We start from the raw sequence: 23,727 nt of genomic DNA, 5'->3' as shown, positions 1-23,727 counted from the left end.
TAATATCTTTTGAATGGATTGTCCGATTGGAATAAAATAAAAAGTAATTTATAACTATTGAAACAATCTTGCTCAATAAATAGTTTATTTGGATAAGGATTAGTATTTGACGTTAATATGATCAATAAACATAGGCTAATAATTTTAATTACTTTTATTCTATGGAAAAGTGCTTATAATGGCTAAAATATAAATGTTTGGTTTATACTATCGCGGACTTTTTTGTAGGAATTATTGAGTTCTACAACTTTTCTATAGAAGTCAACCATACATCTCTAACCATTTAGGCAGCGTTCGCGAGAATCGTTAACGTACGGCAGTTTTTTCGACGCCTTACTCCACAATTTTCACTACCATGAAAAATCCTATCTATTTTGCGGGATAAAATATAGCCTATACGGATTCGGAAGAATCCCTCTAAGTAATGGTAAAAGAAATTTTGAAATCGGTCCAGCAGTTTTTGAGCCTATTCAATACAAACATACAAAAATACAAAAATACAAAGGTTTCCTCTTTATAATATTAGTATAGATAAATGCATGTAATTTATTTCAATTTATAGTTTTATTAAATCTATCTGCGCATGTGTCGACACTCCTTGCTGCGCATTGCGTGGGCTCCATAAATCGATTTGATACGCTACACACGAGCTAGTTTTGTATTATTGTAATCTCACAATAGTTATTTTAATTTTGTGTATGTAGGTACATGCCAATTGCCATCCAATAATAACATTAAAGTCGGTTGTTATTTTCGAACTTTATCTTAAGCTAAGTACACATTGTTTAATGATTGAAATTATTTGTTATCAAATAATTCTATAAAATATAATATATTATACTAAACAGGGTTTTTAATCATTATTCAATTCATTAGTAGAATATAAGAGTTTCCCAATTTCTTTGCTTACAAGTAGAACAAAGTTCTTTACGTAATCACTTCAAAAAATATCTCAGGATCAATCCGAAGATGTGTCATGGTGCTGTATTGCATTACGCTTGTCATGCCACCATGGGTTACTATACACCTCTCGTTCCTACAATTACTCGTTTTGTTATTCTATCCTTTTTTGACCTTAAACTCCGCAGTTATAAATGTAGCACTTAGTTATAAGTGTGATGTATTGAGGACTTCTTATTTCTATAAATAGACTTAATTTTATTTCACTAATTTGCTAATAACTGTTGCAGTTTTAGTGGTATAAGTTTTTAAAATTACTAAAAGAATAGGTGAAATATTAGTGAATAAACGATCGTATGATAATAATTGAAAATTAAAGTGTTAGCCGCGCAGTGTTTAATTAATGTGTTTCGTATTGCAAAATTGAGTAATAGCACTAACGGAAATGTGTGATCGAAGTGTTTATATTAGTGGAATGGGGTTTTTATTTACTTTTTAGTTCTTTCCAACTAAAACCAAGATGTGTATGATGTGCAGCAGGTTCTAAACAGCTCAATATTATTTTTAAATTTGCACATATCACGAGCAATAAATAATCACAATGTAATTTGTACAAATTTTCTCAATAAATACTGGTGTGATGTCGCTTTCAGTGTGCATAATGAGAGTTTAAGAATAATAAGACGTGTTACAATCCGAACTTCATTGCTTTACGCTTGAAAATTGTAAGTTTAATGCTATAATGTAGTATTTTTTTCCTAAACCATGCTTAGAATATACAGAAACAGTATAATAACTATACAGAACAATAATTGTCCGTGATTAAATTTTGAATACTGTTTTTAGTAGTTTCATGACAATAAATACCTTTTTAAGGTGTTATGTTCGCATACGTGTGAATACGGCTTTACAAAATGAATTAAAACCTTATTAACTGTCACTTCCTGTGAAAAAGTTAGTCTCTGGTCTGTGGTACCTACCTTGCGTTTGTCCAAAGAATTTTGTCTGATCTTGAAATTTTTCTCGCATGTTTATTTTGTTTCATGATTTTGCGTGAATAGCTCAAAATTAAAATGAAATTTAACGTTTAATCTCTTTCCCTTGATAATATTTTATCAATATTGCAGTTAAACGTAAGTTATTTTGTTGTTGCTTTGTCTAGAAGTCGTTCAACTTTATTGGTGATAACTTGATAAGAAATTATTATTTTATTCACGTTGTGCATGGAACAATTGATTGGAATTTGGTTATTTATAGATAAGTTATCAGTGTTAGGCCAGTTTATTGTTGTTTTGGTGTTTTTGCTATTCCTACTATGTAATTTATATTTTAGTTATCCTATGTTATGTAGTTCTATGTACAATGCCTACTTTTGTGGTTTACTTATTTACTTACCCTTTTTTATTTCCAGCTTATGCTTACTTTGCATGCCCAAATGTTAAAAATGTTTTTAAAGTACATTAATCTTATACTACCTCTCTATTAATTTAATTCTTAGATATAATTATACAACAAAGGTAATAGCAAATATTTTATGTATTTTAGGTTTCTAGGTTCAAACCCCACCCGTTGCATTATTGTCGTACCCACTCCTGGCACAAGCTTTACGCTTAATTGGAGGGGAAAGGGGAGCATTAGTCGTGATTAGCATGGCTAATATTCTTTTATAAACAAAAAAAAAACAATTTAAGGCTAGGGTCAAAAATTAGGTTCCTTGAACAGAAAAATTTGGAATTTTTCAACAGTGTCTAAGCCATGCAGTATCCTCTCCTTACGTTTCAGTATTTTATAATATTGTATTGGAATTTGGAACAAAGAATTCTGCTAAATGTGTCCATAGCTTAGCAATCATATTATCTGTCTTGTGTTTACTGTAAAAGTATGGATTACTAGTTGATATCTGTGGTGTCAGTGTCAGATTTCGGTTTTTTAAAAATTCTGTGGGATATCTTTGAATTTTCGGGATAAAAAATAATCCTGTCTTTCTCCAGGATCCAAGCGTTCATCTATACCAAATTTTGTTTACACAGTTGGGATGTGAAAAGCTAGTAGACAGTCAGAAATACACTTTTGCATTTATATTAGTATTGAATTATGGATTACATGATTTAATTTTTAACCCCCGACCCAAAAAGAGGGGTGTTATAAGTTTGACATGTGTATCTGTCTGTGCATCGTAGCTCCTAAACTAATGAACCGATTTTAATTAAGTTTTTTTTTTGTTTGAAAGGTGGCTTGATCAAGAGTGTTCTTAGCTATAATTCAAGAAAATCAGTTCGGCTGTTTGAAAGTTATCAGCTCTTTTCTAGTTACTGTAACCTTCACTTGTCGGGGTGTTATAAATTTTTAATTTACACTTGTATCTTTTGCATAGTTTAAGAGTTATATCATAATATTATTACATGAAAAAAAAAACTATTTGGTTAGCACTATTATTTACTGCAGGATGATATTAATTTACTAGCACTAATTAAGTGAAACCTGTATAAGGTCAAAATATGAAGAACTACTTTGTTATTAAGGCCATATGGATTGGTGAAATCATATATCACACTAATCTATACCAATATTATAAAGAGGAAAACCTTTGTATTTTTGTATTTTTGTATGTTTGTATTGAATAGGCTCAAAAACTACTGGACCAATTTCAAAATTTCTTTTACCATTACTTAGAGGGATTCTTCCGAATCCGTATAGGCTATATTTTATCCCGGAAAATAGAAAAAATAAATGTCCACCCGTGCGAAGCCGGGGCGGGTCGCTAGTAAATTATAAAGGTGAAAGTTTGTATGTATGTTTGTTACACCTTTATGCAAAAACCGCTGGATGGATTTGGATGAGTTTTAGAATGAAGATAGATTTTACCTTGGATCAATGTGGCTACTTTTTACCCATATTACAAATGCGAAAGTTTCTTAGTTTGTTCTTATGAGGGGTCTCTCTGTCACTCGCTCCATACAAACGTAGTTTGTCTCTCATTGGAATACTAACCAATCATACTCAATGGAATTTTGTAGAAATGTTCCAGGAACTAATATCTATGCCTGTGGTTTTCCAGATTTCCGTTAAAATATTCGGTTTCAAAGTTACGCGGTCTCAAAAATTCACATACAAATCTTTGAGCCCCTGTAATTTTAAAACTAAGTACATATTTTTAGAAAAATCTAAAACACCACAGGCATAGATATTAGTTTCTAGAATATGTCTGCGAAATTTCATGGACTTTGGTTGCTTAATATTCAAATGAAATTGGGACTACGATTGTATGGAGTAAGTGACGGAGAGAGCCCTGTTAAATCATATCCAACGAATTGACGTGATTTTTTTGGGTATTAAATACCTGGAGAGTGACATAGACAACTTTTGATCCTGGAAAATCAAAGAGTTCCCACAGGTTTTTTAAAAACCTAAATCCACAGTTACAAATTCGTGGACATCAGCTAATCACAGTAATATTATAAAGGCGAAAGTTTGTGTGTGTGTGTATGTGTGTGTGTGTGTGTTTGTTACTCCTTCACGCAAAAACTACTGGACGGATTTGGCTGAAATTTGGAATGGAGATAGATAATGTCCTGGATTAGCACATTGGCTACTTCTTATCGAACGAGATCTAGTAAGTAGTTTATTTTTTAATACGTCATAAGAAATTAAAATGTGTTTAAATTTTCAAAATAAGATAACTATACCAAGTGGGGTATCATATGAAAGGGCTTTACCTGTATATTCTAAAACAGATTTTTATGAATTTTTATGCATGATAGTTTTTGATTTGTCGTGCAAAATGTCCGAAAAATAACCGAGTATGGAACCCTCGGTGCGCGAGTCTGACTCGCACTTGGCCGGTTTTTTATCATTTACATAATCCTCGATTGTGTAATAAGCTTTTGCCAGGAGCATACTAGATACAAGTTGTAAGTTGAATCTGTTAAGGTGCTTTAATATGATTTGTATTTTCAGATGTATCGCAATACATTAGTGTTAAGCCGGCCGCACAATGGAGGAACAGGCGTGCCTCGTGCGTGCGCGCTCCGACTCTGAGACCTCGTCAAAACTGGGCAGCTTCGGCTCCCTCGCCAAGTCCTACAGCATGACATACAACGAGGGGAAACTTAATGTGCAAGGTACGTTAGGGTTCCGCACCTCAAAAGGAAAAACGGAACCCTTATAGGATCACTTTGTTGTCTGTCTGTCTGTCAAGAAACCTATAGGGTACTTCCCGTTGACCTAGAATCATGAAATTTGGCAGGTAGGTAGGTCTTATAGCACAAGTACAGGAATAAATCTGAAAACCGTGAATTTGTAGTTACATCACAGAAAAAAAAAATTAAAATGTGTTTCAATTTTCAAAGTAGGATAATTATACCAAGTGGGGTATCATATGAAAGGGCTTTTACGTGTACAATCTTAAACAGATTTTTATTTACTTTTATGCGTAATGGTTTTTGATTTATCGTGCAAAATGTTGGAAAAATACGCGAGTACGGAACCCTCGGTGCGCGGAATCTGACTCACACTTGCCTTTCACGATTCTTGGTCAACGGGAAGTACCCTATAGGTTTTCTTGATAGACACGACAGACAGACAGACAACAAAGTGATCCTATAAGGGTTCCGTATTTCTTGTTGGAAAAATACCCGAGTACGGAACCCTCGGTGCGCGGAATCTGACTCACACTTGCCTTTCACGATTCTTGGTCAACGGGAAGTACCCTATAGGTTTTCTTGATAGACAAGACAGACAGACAACAAAGTGATCCTATAAGGGTTGCGTTTTTCTTTTTGAGGTATGAAACCCTAAAAAGTGTTATTTTGTGTGCGTCTGTCAACTCGCACTTGACTGATTTCTTTTTTTTTTTCCTCTCTCGTCTGGCTTTACAAAATTAGCCAATGTCAAGTTTGTAGTTATTTGTAACAAGTTAGTTTTACTATACAAGTATGGACCCCATCCGTGCCGACGCTCGCCGACACACGCACGGCACCCCCTTAGAGCGCTTTCCAGTCAGTTTTAACAAAAAAAAAACACTCCAAAAAGGCAGAGCACGCCCGCCAGCTAACACCAACACGGACGAAGTCCTGATTTCTTTTTACTCTAGGCACGGAAGGCTCGGGAGACCCTGGTAACGCGGGGAATATGGGGAACGCGCCTCAAGAAAACGCGGAGAGCAACGAGAGCGGTGAGCTCCTGGACTATAACGACTCCAGCGTGCTGGAGCAGTTCCATGAGGATGCGTTACGACAAGTAAGTAATTATTGTGTTTTTAACCCCCGACCCAAAAAGAGGGGAGTTATAAGTTTGACGTGTGTATCTGTGTATCTGTCTGTGGCATCGTAGCGCCTAAACGAATGAACCGATTTTAATGTACTTTTTTTGTTTGAAAGGTGGCTTGATCGAGAGTGTTCTTAGCTATAATCCAAAAAAATTGGTTCAGCCGTTTAAGAGTTATCAGCTCTGTTCTAGTTTTCTTGTAGAAGAGAAGGTTAGATAACCGTTAGGTTCATAATATTATGTCAATTGACAAATGTCAAGCTGTTAAGATGGACGTTGCCTAGATACATAATTATTTATTTGAAAATGATGTTTTGGAAAACTCAAATACTTTGGATCGTAGGCGCGGAATAGTCCAAGAAAATCGGTTCAGCCGTTTGAAAGTTATCAGGTCTTTTCGGTCTTTTCTAGTTACTGTAACCTTCACTTGTCGGGGGTGTTATAAATTTTTAATTTACACTTGTTATTTATTCAGATACAAGTTAGCCCCTTGACTGCAATCACACCTTGTGGTAAGTGATGATGCAGATCATTAGGGTTCCGTACCTCAAAAGGAAAAACGGAACCCTTATAGGATCACTTTGTTGTCTGTCTGTCAAGAAACCTATAGGGTACTTCCCGTTGACCTAGAATCATGAAATTTGGTAGGTAGGTAGGTCTTATAGCACAAGTACAGGAATAAATCTGGAAACCGCGAATTTGTGGTTACATCATTAAAAAAAAATAATTAAAATGTGTTTCAATTTTCAAAATAAGATAACTATACCAAGTGGGGTATCATATGAAAGGGCTTTACTTGTACATCCTAAAACAGATTTTTATTTATTTTTATGTATAATAGTTTTTGATTTATCGTGCGAAATGTTGGAAAAAATACCCGAGTACGGAACCCTCAGTGCGCGAGTCCGACTCGCACTTGGCCGGTTTTTTTGGAGTCGGTTGCTGCGATTTGTTTGAACTATTTCAGGCTGGCTGTGGTTTATCCCAGCTCAAAGTGTATGTGGCAGTCTGCCTGGCCGTCGCGGGAGCTTCACTTGAGCTCGCCTCCATCGCCTTCGTGTTGCCCTCCGCGGAAATCGAACTGTGTATACTGCCGCACGAGAAGAATTGGCTGGGTGAGTGGTAACCACTGAACATGGACATAATCATAATCATTTAGGCCTCATTCATACGAGAGCTTTAGTTACTGTAACCTTCACTTGTCGGGGTTGTTATTATTTTATTTACACTTGTATACCCTGTATCACTCCGACCGTAATCTAATTTAAAAAAAAATGCCGATATAACAACAAACAATAAAATTTCAAAATGGCTGCCATGAAAATAAAAAAAATCATAGTTTTATTTCTAGCACGATGTCACGGAATCTTCGTGCGAATTCAATTTAAACTTGATCGATTTATTTATTTGGAAAACTTTATTGACCACACAAACATAATTTTACAGAAAACATTAGAAGAAACTATACTAGTTGGTGCAAAGGCGGCCTTATTGCATCTCTTACAGGCAACCTTTGGTGTACGGATTAGTGCAGAGGGGTTAAAAATAAACCATCCGGCGATGGTTTATTTTTAACCCCTCTGACCCAAAAACGGGTGTTACATGTTTGACGTGTGTATCTGTGTATCTGTCTGTGGCCTCATAGCTCCTAAACTAATGAACCGATTTTAATTTTTTTTTTTTTGTTTGAAAGGTGGCTTGATCGAAAGTGTTGTTAGCTATAATCCAAGAAAATCGGTTCAGCCGTTTGAAAGTTATCAGCTCTTTTCTAGTTACTGTAACCTTCACTTGTCGGGGGTGTTATAAATTTTTAATTTACACTTGTTATCTCCAGTTCTAATCACGATAATGGGCTGGTCGCTGGGCGGCGTGGGTTGGGGCGCGCTCGCCGAGCGTGGTGGCAGGCGACGAGCGCTCCACTCCGCTCTCGCGGTCAACGCGGTGTTCGCGACCATCGCCGCCTTCATGCCCACGTACGGCACCTTCATGATGGCCAGGTCAGTTTGCTTACACTACCAGCCTGGTGCTCTCAGATTGTTGGGCCTCAAAAGTCAAAGTTCACTGACCAGGGGCCTTCGTCTGCGTTGGTGTTTGCTGGCGTACGTGCTCCACCTTTTTGGGGTGTTTTTTTTTTGTCAAAAGTGGCCGGGATTTGTGTTTTACTGGTGACTGGGAACGGACTGACGGGTTTTATGGGGGGGCTAAACCCTAAACTCTTCTGTATTTATGAAAGCCTGGTACTTTCATGGACCTTTCTTCTCCAGGATGATGATATTATATCACCTTTTCCATCAGATTCTGTTCAGCCATCGGATCCGGGGGCATCATATCCACGGGGTCGTCTTATCTCCTCCAGGATGATGATATTATATCCTCTTGTCCATCAGATTCTGTTCAGCCATCGGATCCGGGGGCATCATATCCACGGGGTCGTCTTATCTCCTCCAGGATGATGATATTATATCCTCTTGTCCATCAGATTCTGTTCAGCCATCGGATCCGGGGGCATCATATCCACGGGGTCGTCTTATCTCCTCCAGGATGATGATATTATATCCTCTTGTCCATCAGATTCTGTTCAGCCATCGGTTCCGGGGGCATCATATCCACAGGGTCGTCTTATCTCCTCCAGGATGATGATATTATATCCTCTTGTCCATCAGATTCTGTTCAGCCATCGGATCCGGGGGCATCATATCCACGGGGTCGTCTTATCTCCTCCAGGATGATGATATTTTATCCTCTTGTCCATCAGATTCTGTTCAGCCATCGGATCCGGGGGCATCATATCCACGGGGTCGTCTTATCTCCTCCAGGATGATGATATTATATCCTCTTGTCCATCAGATTCTGTTCAGCCATCGGATCCGGGGGCATCATATCCACGGGGTCGTCTTATCTCCTCCAGGATGATGATATTATATCCTCTTGTCCATCAGATTCTGTTCAGCCATCGGATCCGGGGGCATCATATCCACGGGGTCGTCTTATCTCCTCCAGGATGATGATATTATATCCTCTTGTCCATCAGATTCTGTTCAGCCATCGGTTCCGGGGGCATCATATCCACGGGGTCGTCTTATCTCCTCCAGGATGATGATATTATATCCTCTTGTCCATCAGATTCTGTTCAGCCATCGGATCCGGGGGCATCATATCCACGGGGTCGTCTTATCTCCTCCAGGATGATGATATTATATCCTCTTGTCCATCAGATTCTGTTCAGCCATCGGATCCGGGGGCATCATATCCACAGGGTCGTCTTATCTCCTCCAGGATGATGATATTATATCCTCTTGTCCATCAGATTCTGTTCAGCCATCGGATCCGGGGGCATCATATCCACGGGGTCGTCTTATCTCCTCCAGGATGATGATATTATATCCTCTTGTCCATCAGATTCTGTTCAGCCATCGGTTCCGGGGGCATCATATCCACGGGGTCGTCTTATCTCCTCCAGGATGATGATATTATATCCTCTTGTCCATCAGATTCTGTTCAGCCATCGGATCCGGGGGCATCATATCCACGGGGTCGTCTTATCTCCTCCAGGATGATGATATTATATCCTCTTGTCCATCAGATTCTGTTCAGCCATCGGATCCGGTGGCATCATATCCACGGGGTCGTCTTATCTCCTCCAGGATGATGATATTATATCCTCTTGTCCATCAGATTCTGTTCAGCCATCGGTTCCGGGGGCATCATATCCATGGGGTCGTCTTATCTCCTCCAGGATGATGATATTATATCCTCTTGTCCATCAGATTCTGTTCAGCCATCGGATCCGGGGGCATCATATCCACGGGGTCGTCTTATCTCCTCCAGGATGATGATATTATATCCTCTTGTCCATCAGATTCTGTTCAGCCATCGGATCCGGGGGCATCATATCCACGGGGTCGTCTTATCTCCTCCAGGATGATGATATTATATCCTCTTGTCCATCAGATTCTGTTCAGCCATCGGTTCCGGGGGCATCATATCCACGGGGTCGTCTTATCTCCTCCAGGATGATGATATTATATCCTCTTGTCCATCAGATTCTGTTCAGCCATCGGATCCGGGGGCATCATATCCACGGGGTCGTCTTATCTCCTCCAGGATGATGATATTATATCCTCTTGTCCATCAGATTCTGTTCAGCCATCGGATCCGGGGGCATCATATCCACGGGGTCGTCTTATCTCCTCCAGGATGATGATATTATATCCTCTTGTCCATCAGATTCTGTTCAGCCATCGGTTCCGGGGGCATCATATCCACGGGGTCGTCTTATCTCCTCCAGGATGATGATATTATATCCTCTTGTCCATCAGATTCTGTTCAGCCATCGGATCCGGGGGCATCATATCCACGGGGTCGTCTTATCTCCTCCAGGATGATGATATTATATCCTCTTGTCCATCAGATTCTGTTCAGCCATCGGATCCGGGGGCATCATATCCACGGGGTCGTCTTATCTCCTCCAGGATGATGATATTATATCCTCTTGTCCATCAGATTCTGTTCAGCCATCGGATTCGGGGGCATCATATCCACGGGGTCGTCTTATCTCCTCCAGGATGATGATATTATATCCTCTTGTCCATCAGATTCTGTTCAGCCATCGGTTCCGGGGGCATCATATCCACGGGGTCGTCTTATCTCCTCCAGGATGATGATATTATATCCTCTTGTCCATCAGATTCTGTTCAGCCATCGGATCCGGGGGCATCATATCCACGGGGTCGTCTTATCTCCTCCAGGATGATGATATTATATCCTCTTGTCCATCAGATTCTGTTCAGCCATCGGATCCGGGGGCATCATATCCACGGGGTCGTCTTATCTCCTCCAGGATGATGATATTATATCCTCTTGTCCATCAGATTCTGTTCAGCCATCGGATCCGGGGGCATCATATCCACGGGGTCGTCTTATCTCCTCCAGGATGATGATATTATATCCTCTTGTCCATCAGATTCTGTTCAGCCATCGGTTCCGGGGGCATCATATCCACGGGGTCGTCTTATCTCCTCCAGGATGATGATATTATATCCTCTTGTCCATCAGATTCTGTTCAGCCATCGGATCCGGGGGCATCATATCCACGGGGTCGTCTTATCTCCTCCAGGATGATGATATTATATCCTCTTGTCCATCAGATTCTGTTCAGCCATCGGATCCGGGGGCATCATATCCACGGGGTCGTCTTATCTCCTCCAGGATGATGATATTATATCCTCTTGTCCATCAGATTCTGTTCAGCCATCGGTTCCGGGGGCATCATATCCATGGGGTCGTCTTATCTCCTCCAGGATGATGATATTATATCCTCTTGTCCATCAGATTCTGTTCAGCCATCGGATCCGGGGGCATCATATCCACGGGGTCGTCTTATCTCCTCCAGGATGATGATATTATATCCTCTTGTCCATCAGATTCTGTTCAGCCATCGGATCCGGGGGCATCATATCCACGGGGTCGTCTTATCTCCCCCAGGATGATGATATTATATCCTCTTGTCCATCAGATTCTGTTCAGCCATCGGTTCCGGGGGCATCATATCCACGGGGTCGTCTTATCTCCTCCAGGATGATGATATTATATCCTCTTGTCCATCAGATTCTGTTCAGCCATCGGATCCGGGGGCATCATATCCACGGGGTCGTCTTATCTCCTCCAGGATGATGATATTATATCCTCTTGTCCATCAGATTCTGTTCAGCCATCGGATCCGGGGGCATCATATCCACGGGGTCGTCTTATCTCCTCCAGGATGATGATATTATATCCTCTTGTCCATCAGATTCTGTTCAGCCATCGGTTCCGGGGGCATCATATCCACGGGGTCGTCTTATCTCCTCCAGGATGATGATATTATATCCTCTTGTCCATCAGATTCTGTTCAGCCATCGGATCCGGGGGCATCATATCCACGGGGTCGTCTTATCTCCTCCAGGATGATGATATTTTATCCTCTTGTCCATCAGATTCTGTTCAGCCATCGGATCCGGGGGCATCATATCCACGGGGTCGTCTTATCTCCTCCAGGATGATGATATTATATCCTCTTGTCCATCAGATTCTGTTCAGCCATCGGATCCGGGGGCATCATATCCACGGGGTCGTCTTATCTCCTCCAGGATGATGATATTATATCCTCTTGTCCATCAGATTCTGTTCAGCCATCGGATCCGGGGGCATCATATCCACGGGGTCGTCTTATCTCCTCCAGGATGATGATATTATATCCTCTTGTCCATCAGATTCTGTTCAGCCATCGGATCCGGGGGCATCATATCCACGGGGTCGTCTTATCTCCTCCAGGATGATGATATTATATCCTCTTGTCCATCAGATTCTGTTCAGCCATCGGTTCCGGGGGCATCATATCCACGGGGTTCACGTACGCGGCCGAGGTGGCGGCGCGGCCCTACCGCACGGCGCTGCTCGCCACTCTCCCGGCCAGTATGGGCGCTGGCATCCTACTGTCCGCTGGGCTGGCGCAGGCGATCCTGCCCGGCACTGGACCCGAGGCGCTGGTGGAGAATAAAGAGCATTTTAGTGCTTGGCATAGGTGAGTATTTTTTTATTTTTTTAGAAGTTTTTTTTTTTTTTCTCTCGTCTGGCTTTTACAATGATCAGCCAATGTCAAGTTTGTTGTTATTTGTAACAAGTTAGCTAAACTATACAAGTAGGTATGGACCCCGTCTGTGCCGGCGCTCGCCGACACACGCACGGCACCCCCTTAGAGCGCTTTTCAGTCAGTTTTAACAAAAAAAAACACTCCAAAAAGTCACAACACGCGCGCCAGCAAACGCCACCACAGACGAAGTCCATTTTTAGAAGTTATACAGTATACTTCCTGTTGACTTACGGCCGAAATTAATAATCATTCTATCTTTAATCTGTCGATAAGTAACTTAGCAACTTTGTTATTTGTCAAAAAAATCATGTGATTCTTGACAAATAACAACGTTGCTAAGAAATTTATTGACAGACTAGCTGTGCCCGCGACTTCGTTCGCGTGGAATAGTGACTTTTCGGGCAGCATATACTCTGTACGTTAAAATGTTCGCCGTGATTCTTTAAATTGACATAAGTTTTTTATTTATGAACCGATTGACATGTAATAAACACTAAATGCTAAGTGAAGCTTACTACAATATATTAGTGAAAACCGTATCTAAATCGAATAAGCCGTTTCTGATATTAGCGTGCACAAACACACAGATAAACAGACAAACAGACAAAAAAAAATTAATTACAATTTCGGGTTCGGCATCGATATAATAACAACCCCTGCTACTTTTTTTTATATATTTCCATTGTACAGACACCACTTTTCTACAATTTTATTATGTGTATAGATTACAGATAGATAAGTAATTAATTTCGGCCGTTAGAGTCATGTATCTGCCACTTCGCTGTTTCTACACAGATAGAGAGTAATAGAGTGTAGCCACTATAATGTTAAAAAAAACCAGCCTGCGTGTCAAACTCGCTCACCGAGTCCCTTTCTTGACATTTTGCATGATAAATCAAAATCTATGGATAATATGGATGAAATAAATAAAAATCTATTTTAGTTTTCTTGACTTACACAACAGACAACAAAGTGATCCTATAAGGGTTCCTTTTTCCTTTGCGAGGTACGGAACCCTAAAAATACTAAATCTTGTACGATGGTACGGAACCCTTTGTGTTCGAGTCCGACTCGCGCTTGACCGGTTTTTTTGAGTTAATGATGATCATGATAATTTTTGTTGCAGATATCTCCTATTATGCACACTGCCAATCATTGCGTCCCTCATAAGCCTAATATGGACGCCCGAGTCTCCTCGCTACTTACTCGACGTTGGGCGAGAGGTGGACGCTATGATGGTTTATCAGGTGTGTTCAACAAGTAATCCATTACACTTCCCACTAATATTATAAAGGCGAAAGTTTGTGTGTGTGTGTGTGTGTGTGTGTGTGTATGTATGTGTGTATGTTTGTTACTCCTTCACGCAAAATTGGCTGGACAGATTGGGCTGTTTGGAATGGAGATAGATTATTCCCTGGATTAGCACATAGGCTACTTTTTATCCCGAAAAATTAAAGAGTTCCCACGGGATTTTAAAAACCTACATCCACGCGAACGAAGTCGCGGGCATTAGCTAGTATTATATATTCTGCCGCTTTGTGCTGCGAGTGTTGCGCGTGTGTGAAGCGTGTTTTTTTTTTATTTTTTATTCAGAATTCAGATACAAGTTAGCCCTTGACTGCAATCTCACCTGGTGGTAAGTGATGATACAGATGATGGAAGCGGCTAACTTGGGAGGGGAATGGCAGTTTTTATTAAACCCATACCGCTTTGGTAGAGCGTGTGTTGCGCGTGAGTGGTGCGTGTGTTGCGCATGTGTAGAGGGTGTGTGGCACGGGTATTGGGCGTGAGTGACTGTATGTGGTGAGTGAGTAACGCATGTGCGAATCGCGTATGTGAAGCGTGTGTGAAGCGTGTGCGACCGTGCGTGATACGTGTGTAAAGCGTGTGTTGAGCATTTGTGGTGGGATTCTTAGGTTCTACGTTCTATGGTGGGATTCTTAGGTTCTACGTTCTATGGTGGGATTCTTAGGTTCTACGTTCTATGGTGGGATTCTTAGGTTCTACGTTCTATCCAGGCATGGAATCTAAGAATCGAGTCGATTTTTATTTTGTCTTTCAGAGTATACACAGTGGAAACCAGACGCGACTGTGCGGTCGCGCGGCGACTCTGTCGGGCGACGCAGACTACCGACTCGGCGAACTGTCGCTGCCGGGGAAGAGACGCCCGCCTGCGCTGCACCACGTCAGGCACAGTGTTAAAATGGTTAGGACCTTTAAGGTCATAGCTCACTAGAGCCAGTCATATGTATTTTAGGGTTCCGTACCTCAAAAGAAAAAAAGGAACCCTTATAGGATCACTTTATCGTGTGTTTTTCTAAAATTTTTATAATGAAACGGTGAGCAAACGAGCAGGCGGGTCAGCTGATGTTAAGTGATTACCGCCTTCCATGAACAATTGCAGCACCAGAGGTTCCGCCAATTGCCACCTTTTAGGAATTCGTTGGTCCGCCTCATGTTGTAATCTGTTAAAAAAAGGGAATCAAATCGTATAAGGACAAAATCATGTAAGGAAAAAATCCGAAAACCGTGAATTTGTGGTTAAATCACAAAAAAAATGTCATCACGGAAAAATAACTTATAGATGGCGCAGTCTGTTATTAACTTGCAGTCTACTAAATAAGTGTTAGGTATATCTTGTATGATGGTACGGAACCCTTCGCGTGCGAATCCGACTCGCACTTGACCGGTTTTCTTTTGTTTCAGTTCTGGCAGGCGTTTTTCCAGCTATTTTCGAGCGCATATAGGCACACTACACTTTCTTTGGCTGGCATGCTGCTATTCGCTGTGGCTATACAGGTAAATCGTGGGATAAATCGTTTAAACAGATGGGACTTTAAAAATCCTGTGGGAACTCTTTGATTTTCTGGGATAAAAAGTAGCCGTGTCCTTCCCTGGGATGTAAGCTAACTCTTTACCAAATTTCATCAAAATCGGTGAAACTGTTGGGCTTTGAAAAGCTTGCAGACAGACAGACAATTACTGACTGCAATTGCTTAGTAATATGGCATAATATTATTGTAAATTGAACATTTGAAAAGAGCAGCCGCCGAGTTGCTTGCTCTCTCGTTAGGAACGGCACTCCGGATCAGTGGTGTATTACTCTGACGATTCAAAAGTACTTTTAAAAGTTAGTTTGAATAAAAAAAATTGTCATATGTTTTACTCTTTCACAGTGCTACCTCTCACTCTACGTGCCATACGCCGTAACGATCATCGACAACGAGCAATACGACGCTGCCAAGAAAACGATAACGAATACTACATTCGACAACGTTTCCTACAACGAGACGCTCGAGAACGTGGACTATATCGACGTGACGTTCCGGAACTGCACCTTCCGTGACATACTCATGTCGCATGTGCAGTTTGTGAATTGCACGTTTGTGGACGCGGCGCTTACGAACATCAAGACGTCCTATACCGCCTTCCGGGCCTCCGTGTTTGTTAATTGCAAGTAAGTGTGATTTTGAGTTTTTGGGACCAGTTTTGGCGCGTTTAGTACCAGTTTTGGCTGTTTTAGTGCCACTTTTGGGTGTTTTGGAGCCGATTTCGGTTGTTTTCGGTCTTAAATGCGTCATACTACGAGACGCTCGAGAACGTGGACTATATCGACGTGACGTTCCGTGACATACTCATGTCGCATGTGCAGTTTGTGAATTGCACGTTTGTGGACGCGGCGCTTACGAACATCAAGACGTCCTATACCGCCTTCCGGGCCTCCGTGTTTGTTAATTGCAAGTAAGTGTGGTTTAGTAGCTAATTTTGAGTGTTTGGGACCAGTTTTGGCTGTTTTAGTGCCACTTTTTGGTGTTTTGGGTCTCGTAGCTTGCAGTTCGGTAGAGTGACTGAGCATTATCTGTGCAGCATCATCGACACGGACATGGAGCAGGGGCGCGAGCTGCACGCGGACTGCGTGCTGAACGGCACGACGGTGCGCGGGATGCGCGGCGCGTGCGCGCGGCACGCTGATCTTCGCTGGGCGGTGCGCGGCCGGCTCGCCGAGCGCACGCTCGCCGCGCACGCCGCGCTGCTCGCCGCGCCGTGCCTTGTGCCGCGCAGCCTGCACAGACCGCCCGCGACAGGTATTACCCATTCTTTTTAACCCCCGACCCAAAAAGAGGGGTGTTATAAGTTTGACGTGTGTATCTGTGTGTCTGTGTATCTGTGTATCTGTGTATCTGTGCATCTGTGAAACGAATCTGTTCATTCAAACGAATGAACCAATTTTAATTTAGTTTTTTTGTTTGAAAGGTGGCTTGATCGAGAGTGTTCTCAGCTATAATCCAAGAAAATTGGTTCAGCCGTTTAAAAGTTATCAGCTATTTTCTAGTTTTATTGTAGAAAAGAAGGTTACATAACCCTTAGGTTCATAATATTCAAGTGTCAATTGACAAATGTCAAGCTGTCAAGATGGACGTTGCCTAGATATACATAATTATTTATTTGAAAATGATTTGTCGGGGGTGTTGAAAATTTTTAATTTACACTTGTTACTTCTCATGCATAGAGGTGCATAGAGCCTCAACGGTTGAGGAGCGAACTGAATTCCGAAAGGTCGGCGGTTCAAACCCCACCCGCTGCACTATTGTCGTACCCACTCCTGGCACAAGCTTTACGCTAAATTGGAGGGGAAAGGGGAGTGTTAGTCATGATTAGCATGGCTAATATTCTTCTTAAAAAAAGTCTTTTGCTGGATGTAAGCGGACTAAGCCTGCTTTTTTGCAATGCAAGTGTTGTATGGAAATTTCTATATGGTCAAAGCCTAGTCTCCTATGCTCCCATGCTCTCCTGGTACTTTACGTAAGCTACAGTTGGCGTCTGGTACTTGCGCTTTGTGATATCGCTCTGTATATTTAGCGTTTTATTAAAAGGCCTCCGACCTTGTACCTGCGCAGTGGGAGAAGTGAAAAGAAGAATTCGGTCACAAAACCCACTTTACCCTTGACTTATCTCTCCTATGATTTGGATTTCCAAATACTCGTACAAATGAACCTCACCTACCTGGTATAAGTTGCTATTTTACCGTCGAATTCCGTTTTCAGTGGCAATATGCGCCTTGCTGATCTTGCTGTCTCCCTCTATATACTTCGCGCAGAGCGAGATGGCGTTATACATCGTGGAGGCTGTGTACGGACTAGTCATCATCGTGATATTCTTCGGCGTAGGGGTCAAGATCATTGACACCTATCCCGCTCACTTGAGGCGAGTATACCTTACTGCTATCTCTCTATATACTAAGCACAGGGCGAGATGGCGCTATACATCGTGGAGGCGACACTAATCTTGTTCACTCTATGTGAAAATACTGCGGTCTCGCTCTATATACTTCGCACAGAGCGAGATGGCGCTATACATCGTGGAGGCGCAACTAATTGTGCTCACTCGAGTCTAGTATACTGCTAGCTCCCTCTATACACTTCGCACAGAGTGAGATGGCGCTATACATCGTGGAAGCTACACTAGTCCCGCTAACTTGAGGCGAGTATATTGCTCGCTCCCTCTATATACTTCGCTAAGAGCGAGATGGTGCTACATATCTTCAAAGCAAGCACGCTCTATTTTAGGCTGCATCATCACTTGCCAGCAGGTCTGATTGCAGCCAAGCGCTAGTCTGTAAATTTGAAAAAGCGGACACACTTATTGCTAGTTGACTTATTAAATATTTCGTTGCCTTAGCCTAACAATTATTTTTTATCTCTTTCCCACAGATGCACAGCACATGGACTGATCCTATCAATAGCTTACATGGTAGGGGCGGCGGTACGAGGTATGGGAGCATGTACCCCCCTTCTCAGTACAATGCTATGCGCATACTTTGCAATCATGGCCACCGCTATAGCCTCGCGGCTGCGATAGAGCGAGACGGCGATACGGTGAACTAGTGTGTTAGACAGTGACAGTGAAAATGTGCTACTAGTGTGAACAAAATATTCGTCTTTTCCTCTCCCAAAACCATTTATTTATTCCAAAAGTCAGGCATTAATTATTTTGTTAAAAGTATCACTCACAGAAAAATCAACAGTTAATTTAAGGCAAACTTATCCTGCTTTGAGGTTATGGCCACCATGTCTACGATAGACCGAGACGGCGATACGCTGAAACATCGCGTCAGAAAAGAATAGTGACAGTGAAAAAAAAAAGTGTTGCTAAAGAGTCCTCTCCCAAGATTGTTTATTTTACTAGTGAAATATTAAAAAATAATTTGTCCAAGTATCAGGCTCATCTAAAAGTCAATAGTAACTATCAATATTATATTTTATTCTTATCATGTAACTTTGTGGTCATGGCCACTCCTATAACCGCGAGGCTACAGTAGAGCGAGAAAGCGATACGGTGAATTAGTGTGTTAGAAAGATACAGTAACAGTGAATTAGTGCTACTAGTGTGAACAAAATGTTGGTATTTTGCTCTCCCAATATTATTTATTCCAACATACAGTCAAATAATAACTTGTTAAAAGTTTAAAACTCACATTAAAATCAATAATTTAAGAAGAACTCATTTCTGCTTTGCGCTTACTTTGCAGTCATAGTCATAGACGGCGATACGGTGAACTAGTGTGTTAGAAAGAGACAGATATTTACACAAGAAATTTGATGTTGATAGTGATGTCTATATCCTCTTTACGTGTTCTTTTAATGCGTATTCAATACTCATCATTCATGCGTAGTAGAACGTGACGGTGATATGGTGAATTAGCGTGTAAGAAAGGGACAATGATATTTACAGTGAAAAAATGAGATGGGTGTTTTCCTGTATTCTGTTAGTCAAACAAAAATAATAACTTTGTCTAAGGACCAGCTCACATAAAAGTCAATAGGTAGTTATAATTTGTGGTCATGGGCATAGCCACGAGGCTACGATAGAACGAGACGGCGATACGGTGAACTAGTGTGTTAGCAAGAGACAATGATATTTTCAGTGTCTTAACTTCAGTTAACTTTGTCTTAGGACCAGCTCACATAAAAGTCAATAGGTAGTTATAATTTAATGCGTATTTAATACTCATACCTGCTTAGTACGTAGTTGGGCACGTACTTCGTGGTCATGGGAATAGCCACGAGGCTACGATAGAACAAGACGGCGATACGGTGAACTAGTGTGTTAGAAAGAGATTGAAAATGTGTTACTAGTGTGAAAAACCCTAAAAAGATGGCGATTAGACGATATAGGTAGTGGTATTCATTGCTTTTTTTTATTCTTTAAAATAGTTTTTTGCTTAGTAGTAGTACTACCACTTTTATAAGTTATGTCGATGTACCTGCGCAGAAATATTATTTTTGAATGGCGCGAAAATATCTCGGCCAGTTATAGCGCGCGTCCGTTACTGGTTGTTGCCTACGTGCCATGTTTTGTACGCGCGAATTATGAGCGAGATAGCAAGAGTCTCTATTGTTCATGGGTTTAAAATCTTAACGTCAAGCGATAAGGTCTGTTTTTGATTGGTTTTAGTCAAGGTTAGGTTGCCCTTTTCTGCGCAAATGAATTTTGCCGATTCGACTTGTATGAGGGTTACATAAAAGGCCAAAAGTTAACGGATAAAGTACTAGGCTCGTATAAATGACAAGAGGTCAAATATAGGTTGAAAGTAGTAGATCAGTCATAGCCAATCAATAGTGGCTAGACTGTTAGAGCGAGACAGCGCATTAAAAGTCGGTGAATGATAGTGTTTGAAAGAGACAGCGAATCGGAAGAGTGAGAAAGTAGTCAGAAATGTGGCAAAGTGAGGGAGCAATAATCCCTTCTCTTTTTAAGTTATATATCTTTATTTATACAAAAAGCTATGGCTAAAGTAGGCTCACATAAAATATGTAGTGAAGTGAGACCATGAATGTATATTAAAGATGGATAGAGCGCTCCTAATACCTACTTGAAGTAAATATATTGCTGTCCCACTTCAACTGCCGAGTGAGAGCGAGAGGTTGGACCATTCGCTCTAAAAAATAGTGTTTGAAAGAAACAGCAAATCGAAAGAGTGAGAAAGTAGACAAATGTGACAAAGTGAGGGAGCAATAATCCCTTCTCTTTTTAAGTTATATATCTTTATTTATACAAAAAGCTATGGCTAAAGTAGGTTCACATAAAATATGTAGTGAAATGAAACCATGAATGTATATTAAAGATGGATAGAGCGCTCCTAATACCTACTTGAAGTAAATAATTTGCTGTCCCACTTCAACTGTCGAGTGAGAGCGAGAGGTTGGACCATTCGCTCTAATTCGTTAGTCGAAGTGAGATAGCGATACAAAAAAAAAATACAAAAAAAAAAAAATTAAAGTAGTTATTTGCTTCAAGTAGGTATAAGGAGAGTTCTATTCATAGGTATATAGGTCCATGAATGAGAAATGCAAAAATGTGAATTACTGTTTGATCTAGGCTTCCAAAAATGTCAAGATATGAAATATGTGTCAAGAAATATAAGAGTTCCTGGCAAAATATGCCATGTAAGAATTAGACAAAGATAGATGTATCAATTACTTATATAGAGCACTGTTGAAAGAGCGAGATAACTACTGTAGAGCCATTTTAATAAGCCTCTTTTGACATTTCATATATTATTACTTATAAGTATTAAGTAATCACACACATCATTTTATTGAAACAAACAGGGCTTTCATAAAGAAAAGTTTAATATTTTATTTAATGTTGTCTATTATAACAAATTCAATATTTCAAAAGTTTTATTTCAAAACTAAAAGAAAAAACAGAAATTAATATTACTGCAATTTCATATTTGCTGATTATTTTACATACATTATTGACAACTGTCAAATATAGCCTATTACAATGGTTCTAATACAAAACCTTTGTATGTGAAACAGGGGCTGATATTATTATGTATTTGTGGGGTTAAAAAGAGACAGAAAATATATCAATTCGGTCATGAAAAGTCTATGTGTAGGGGCAGCTAAATTATTATTGTAAAAAAAGGTTAAAAGTTGTAAATATTATAAAGATACGTAACTATAAAATAATTTTCGTCAACAAAATTCATGTCTACGGTTGTAAAAATTCAGAAAACGATTTTTCGATCGCCAATTATTTGACAGTTTTGTATTGGAAATCTGTCAAAATGTCAAATTATTTGGTCAGTTAAAATTTATTTGGCGATTGAAAAATCAGCTTCATAATAATATTAAAAAGTAGATAATATAATGCATACATTTTGAGATCTCACTCGCTATTTTTAGTTCTATTTGTCAACTGTCATGTCCAAAAGTATGATTTTTGGTCTTTGTCTGTGTTGGCGTTTGCTGGCGCGCGTGCAGTGCCTTTTTGAAGTGTTTTTTTTTGTTAAAAGTGGCCGGTTTTTGTGTTTCACTGGTGTTTTTTGGTGGTGGAACTGACTGGGAAGCGCTCTAAAGGGGCGCGCGCGTGTGTCGGCGAGCGCCGGCACAGACGAAGTCCATACATAAATAGTTTCCCTAACTTGTAAATAACTAGAAACTTGACATTGGCTAATCTGTGTAAAGCCAGACGAGAGAAAAAAGAAAGATGAATCGTACTTTTGACCTGACAGTTGACGGGCGGGCTCTGCCGTTTTGGAGTGTTTTTTTTTTGTTAAAACTGACTGGAAAGCGCTCTAAGGGGGTGCCGTGCGTGTGTCGGCGAGCGCCGGCACAGACGGGGTCCATACTTGTATAGTTTAACTAACTTGTTACAAATAACTACAAACTTGACATTGGCTAATCTTTGTAAAGCCAGACGAGAGAGAGAAAAAAAAAGATCTCAAAATGTACGCATTATACGTATTTCTAAAAATAAGTAGTTTTGAGTCGCTACTTAGTGTGACCAAAGTTTTGTTACCCAATCCAGATACTAATTTGGGTCAAACTCGCTTAACCAGTCTGCCAATTTTTATACATATATCCATCAATTTGTATAATCTCATGATTTGTATAACGATTTTCCGAAACAAATATCATTTTTCAAAATAATTTACCTAAGCAACTTTCCTAAGCAATCGGTATCTTTAAAACAAGAGTGAATACGCATTTTCTAGGTAAACGCGTCCCATCTTAGGCCACATCATCACTTTCCATCAGGTGTGATTGTGGTCAAGCACTTGCCTATAGTGAATACAGCTCCCGTATTTTTTACAAGTTCAGTACTACCCTATACTTAGTTATTTGTCGGACCTAAGAATTGTACTATCGCTAACAACTATTTAATACTAAAAACTATGTTATTTAGCATTATTACAAATTGGTAGAGTTATTAAGGCTGAACATATCGTAAGGAAGGGTGAAAATGGTTGTAATCCTTTTTTTTTAGTATAAATAAGTGTAAACTTCACGAAAATATAAAACTTGGTATCCTACAAACACTATCGTGTCACCAAAGGTTGCCTGGTAGAGATTGCTTAAGCAATAAGGCCGCCTTTGCATACATAATGTTAGATTTTAGGGCTCCGAAAAGACCCTACGGCTCAACAGGACCATATTACTAAGACTCCGCTGTCCGTTCGTTTGTCTGTCTGTCAGCAGCAATAGGTAGAGAGTTGAAATTTTTGCAGAATGTGTATAGATTGTTTCAACGTATAGTTCCTATGGCGTTATGTTGGTTCCCCTGTCTGTCCAAGTCATTGGCACTTGGCAGCATATTTGCATAAGAAGACGCAGATTTTGTTTATTTTCATTTGATTTTCATGAATGAATGAAATGAAAATAAACAAAATCTGCGTCTTCTCATGCCAATATAGTGCCAATGACTTAGACAGACAGGGGAGCTAACATAACGCCATAGGAACTATTTGTTGAAACGATCTATACTTTCTATTTCTATTGTCGCTGTAACAACAAATAAAAAAAAACAAAATGCCTTCCATGAAAATAAAATGGAAAAGGGACTTCGTCTGTGTTGGTGTTAGCTGGCGGGCGTGCTCTGCCTTTTTGGAGTGTTTTTTTTTTTGGTAAAACTGACTGGAA

General features: G+C 40.3%; 1 protein-coding gene and 1 long non-coding RNA gene across 2 annotated transcripts; both read left to right on the top strand.

The window, feature by feature from the left end:
- Positions 1–1,028: 1,028 nt before the first annotated feature.
- LOC123879229 (synaptic vesicle glycoprotein 2A-like) lies at positions 1,029–19,723 on the top strand. Its single transcript, XM_045926845.1, has 14 exons — positions 1,029–1,625; positions 4,858–5,021; positions 5,993–6,138; positions 7,133–7,280; positions 8,000–8,162; positions 12,509–12,727; positions 13,923–14,043; positions 14,859–15,002; positions 15,503–15,595; positions 15,973–16,253; positions 16,664–16,881; positions 17,842–18,001; positions 18,508–18,698; positions 19,516–19,723. The coding sequence occupies exons 2-13, from the start codon at positions 4,895–4,897 to the stop codon at positions 18,653–18,655; spliced, it is 1,968 nt and encodes a 655-aa protein (XP_045782801.1). The 5' UTR covers positions 1,029–1,625; positions 4,858–4,894; the 3' UTR covers positions 18,656–18,698; positions 19,516–19,723.
- Positions 1,421–23,416, top strand: LOC123879233. The gene is made up of 3 exons (XR_006798969.1): positions 1,421–1,431; positions 2,181–2,186; positions 23,316–23,416. It is a non-coding gene; the product is annotated as an uncharacterized LOC123879233 (long non-coding RNA).
- The last annotated feature ends 311 nt before the right edge of the window (positions 23,417–23,727 follow it).

This window comes from Maniola jurtina, chromosome 27 (assembly GCF_905333055.1).
Source record: "Maniola jurtina chromosome 27, ilManJurt1.1, whole genome shotgun sequence".
NCBI classification, from domain to species: domain Eukaryota; kingdom Metazoa; phylum Arthropoda; class Insecta; order Lepidoptera; family Nymphalidae; genus Maniola; species Maniola jurtina.
This window is presented reverse-complemented; position numbering and strand designations above follow the sequence as displayed.